The 3,377-nt window shown below is 36.7% G+C and overlaps 1 protein-coding gene across 2 annotated transcripts; it reads right to left on the bottom strand.

Moving 5' to 3' along the window:
- LOC120127712 (endonuclease 1-like) lies at nt 1-2,390 on the bottom strand. Of its 2 annotated transcripts, XM_039145575.1 has the most exons (9): nt 2,209-2,390; nt 1,749-1,929; nt 1,564-1,671; nt 1,341-1,480; nt 1,161-1,256; nt 966-1,030; nt 702-775; nt 186-302; nt 5-101 (listed from the first exon to the last, which is right to left on the bottom strand). In XM_039145575.1, coding segments are annotated over exons 1-9 (909 nt in total). In that variant the 5' UTR covers nt 2,335-2,390; the 3' UTR covers nt 5-99. The 2 variants fall into 2 exon arrangements, with proteins under 2 accessions (XP_039001502.1, XP_039001506.1); XM_039145571.1 differs by having other exon boundaries at nt 1-302; nt 2,209-2,389.
- Between the last annotated feature and the right edge of the window lie 987 nt (nt 2,391-3,377).

The following is a 3,377-nucleotide window of genomic DNA, read 5'->3' as shown; positions in this document are numbered from 1 at the left end:
TTGATATTTGCTAACCTGTTCATTTATGAATGTTCAAATTACAGAGTACAAATGAATGGGGATTAACTTTGTACATACATATATGCATGCATGAACTCATTCTGACTTGAGTCAAATTCAATGATGGTTTGAGATTAAAAGCAATAAGTCTGTGTTTTGTGGTCCTTTTGCATCCATTCAAGTTGATGTTGCAAAACCTTGTTCAGATCCACCAAAGACCTTGTTCAAGATCATGGATAATCTAACTCCTCCTTGAGTAATCCTTTTCATTACAATAGGCATCCTTGAATCGAAGTATTCCTCTATAAACCGTCAAGGAACAAGAAGAACACAGTATTAATGGTGTATTTACGCCTTTAGATATGGGTCGAATTATGCTCTCAGCCCTTACATGCTCTCCTTACAATTGAAATCTTGTTTCTCTAGTTTTAATTCCAAATATTCGGTCCTATTAGGTTTGGTATAACCTGTAATCAACTTATTGACCAACTAATTTGAATTATGTACTGCAGATATCAATTACGAGAGCAACTCTTCCAATCAAGTTTGTTCTATTCATAATATCATGATTCTATTCTAGACGTTATTTATTGGATTTAGTGTCTCGTCCAAAGAACTTATAACTGAGAGCATAATTAGACCTTTCAAAACTGTGAAAAAATGGTATCGGTTTTCAATGCTTTACGCAATAATTTACGTACCTGCCAGTGTTTGTCCAGACTTTACGCCTTTGTAACCCCATTTGCAAGCTATGTTTATACTCTCTGTAGCATACCTACAAGTATGAAAACGGCAACTTTGATTAAACAATGAACAAATAATCGAACATGTTATTCGGATTCTTCATTTTCTTTAATCAATCGTGTTAAATATATTAATATATACGAGTTTGAGCAAAATAGAAAAACATTTTTTTTAATTCACTAGATTGGTTTATAGTTGTTCTAAGGAGGGTTGAGGCTTACTTGTTCAAGCATGGAAGAAGATCATCACATTGTTCCCATGATGCAACATCATCATACCAAATTCCCTGTATGAAAGTAACAAGTATGGTTGATTATGGGGTAAATATACATTTTGGCTCTTATATTTTTTTCAGTGTTCAATTTGATACCTAAACTTCTTTTATTCAAGTAGATATGTATAAAAATTGAACTTACATCAGTGAAATTCCCTACTAAGTCTTCTTGAAGGCTATCCAAGTTCTTTTCATAGTAATCTGCAAGAGCTGTAAGGATGATCTCCCTGTCCCACACCTATACTTTGTTGAAATTCACCAATGTGAGTTAATCAATTACTCTCAGTTAAGCATAAGTTCGGTTTAACCGGATAATACTCACATGATGCAGATTCGATTTGTGCCGAAACCACCGCAATGCGATTGTGTTCCCTCCTTCGTCATTCGTGAATCCGACGTGCATCGGCTGATGGATATCTCCCATGAAGTGTGACAAGAACAACAACGCTTCTGTCATGTTATCTGCAGAGAAACAAAGAGACACTTTTGGTATCGGGTCAAACATAACGAAGAACGATGATCATCGAGTAATAAGATTTTGTTACGGCGTCGGTCCGAAGATCCCTCCCTGAAGTGCACAAGCTGTGAGGTGAAGTTTTTGATTGCACCGGCAACACACATGTCCTTTACACCATGCTGATCATGACAGTCCCCTAAAACAAATGACAAATTTCGCATTACTTGTATGTAGTTCAGTATGATCAAAAGGATCGCCAGGCTTTCCGCTTACTTGAATATTGATACGAGCAAGCATCGTCCGGTGTATCGATGAAGTGAAGCGGACTTGTCCATCGATACTTATACCAATGCCGGATTTGGTCCGGCCATACACAGAGGGACGAAAGGTCTCCGTTGGCATAGTCTGGCAGCAAATTTTCAACAGCTGCTGCAGCCTCTTGCTCTAATAGACCCTATTGCAAATGACAAGTAAATTGTCCATGTTACATGTGCTTTTAGACAAGGGTTATGTTATAATCCGACCCGACTCGACTCGATTCATTGGATTGTGTCGTGTAAACATAGTCTGAAGTTGTCTTTCTTTATCATCCTCAAGTGTATCTCTAAACGTTCAATCTCACGTCATATTATGTTTTCAAGACATGGCCCGACGAGTCAAGTCGGGTCGGATGGCTATTGGTTAACCGAGTAAACGAAAGCAAAAACGAAAGGAACAATGGAACAAACAGTACCTGAGCAATCCGACACGTCAAAATGTGACCTTCTTTGCTCCAACCATGGGTTCCGGGCACTAAAACCAGAGCCAGAACCACTAACAAAACAACCCCAAACGGAGACAGCCTCCACAACACGACCATTCTCGATGTCTTTCTTGTTTTATCAGCCTCAACGACAAAGAAACTTGCACCATAACAACGAGTTCATCATGTATAAATAATACAAACAGCTAGGTGATCATTGAGTGTAAGTTTGCATTTCCACAGTTTCACGTTATCCAAAAGTTTGACCTCACACATGCAATGTGGGGGCATATAAGGCATATTCTGATATATGTGCGAGTTATCAATAAGATAAACCTGAACTTAATTAACTACAATTTTCTTTTCTTCAAAGTTAGAAATCAATAAGATAAACCTAAAATTTCATGTGTCTTAAGCTTGTGGGTCCTGTAGTTATACGTTTCCGATTATATTTAGAGTTAGATAATATTTTTATGCAGATGTCACGTACTTAAAATTCTTTTAGGATTGATTCTTTTATATAAAAGACTCGAACTAATATTTAACATCAAACATTTTATCATTCGATCCAACAAATATTGATAAGTTATAAATAATATATATAATGACATGGTCCTGCATTTTGGCAGTAATTGCGTTATTTGATGCTTGTCGGCAATTGTATCAACCGGTCATGCATTCAGGTCACGAGATAATACCTACGCAAACGTAGCTATGGAGGTGCCTTGCACGAAGAAGAAAAGGAAAGGGGTTAATTCCATCAAAGGTCCAAAACTATTGTCTACATTTTAAATTAATCTTCAAGATATCAAACTTGTTTCAATCAAACCATTTTATTAATCTATATGTCAATTATTTTAAAAGATAAACCAATATTTAATCCTTAAGCTTAACAAATTTTCTCAACTTGATCCTTCAACAATTTTAGGTAAAACCCTAATCTTTATTTTCACATTTGCCTATATCCCATATTCTTTATCGATCAAACTACTACAGAGCCAAAATAAAGAAAGAAATGAAGGCAGCGATAATAACAGCTGCAGGAGGGGTTGCAATTAAAAACAAGTTGATGACCCAGAAATCAAAGAAGATGAAGTCGTCATCAAGGTCGAAGCCACCGTTTTAAACCGGGCCAGTACCCCTCCGTAGGAAAGGTTCAT

This window comes from Hibiscus syriacus, unplaced genomic scaffold (assembly GCF_006381635.1).
Source record: "Hibiscus syriacus cultivar Baekdansim isolate YM2019G1 unplaced genomic scaffold, ASM638163v2 tig00001478_pilon, whole genome shotgun sequence".
Taxonomy (NCBI): domain Eukaryota; kingdom Viridiplantae; phylum Streptophyta; class Magnoliopsida; order Malvales; family Malvaceae; genus Hibiscus; species Hibiscus syriacus.
This window is presented reverse-complemented; position numbering and strand designations above follow the sequence as displayed.

Coding starts and splice junctions, on each gene's coding strand:
- LOC120127712 (XM_039145571.1), bottom strand. CDS start 2,334: ATGGTCGTGTTGTGGAGGCTGTCTCCGTTTGGGGTTGTTTTGTTAGTG. Junction 1,930..2,208: donor TGACGTGTCGGATTGCTCAG/GTACTGTTTGTT, acceptor CATTTGCAATAG/GGTCTATTAGAGCAAGAGGC. Junction 1,257..1,340: donor ACAAATCGAATCTGCATCAT/GTGAGTATTATC, acceptor AACAAAGTATAG/GTGTGGGACAGGGAGATCAT.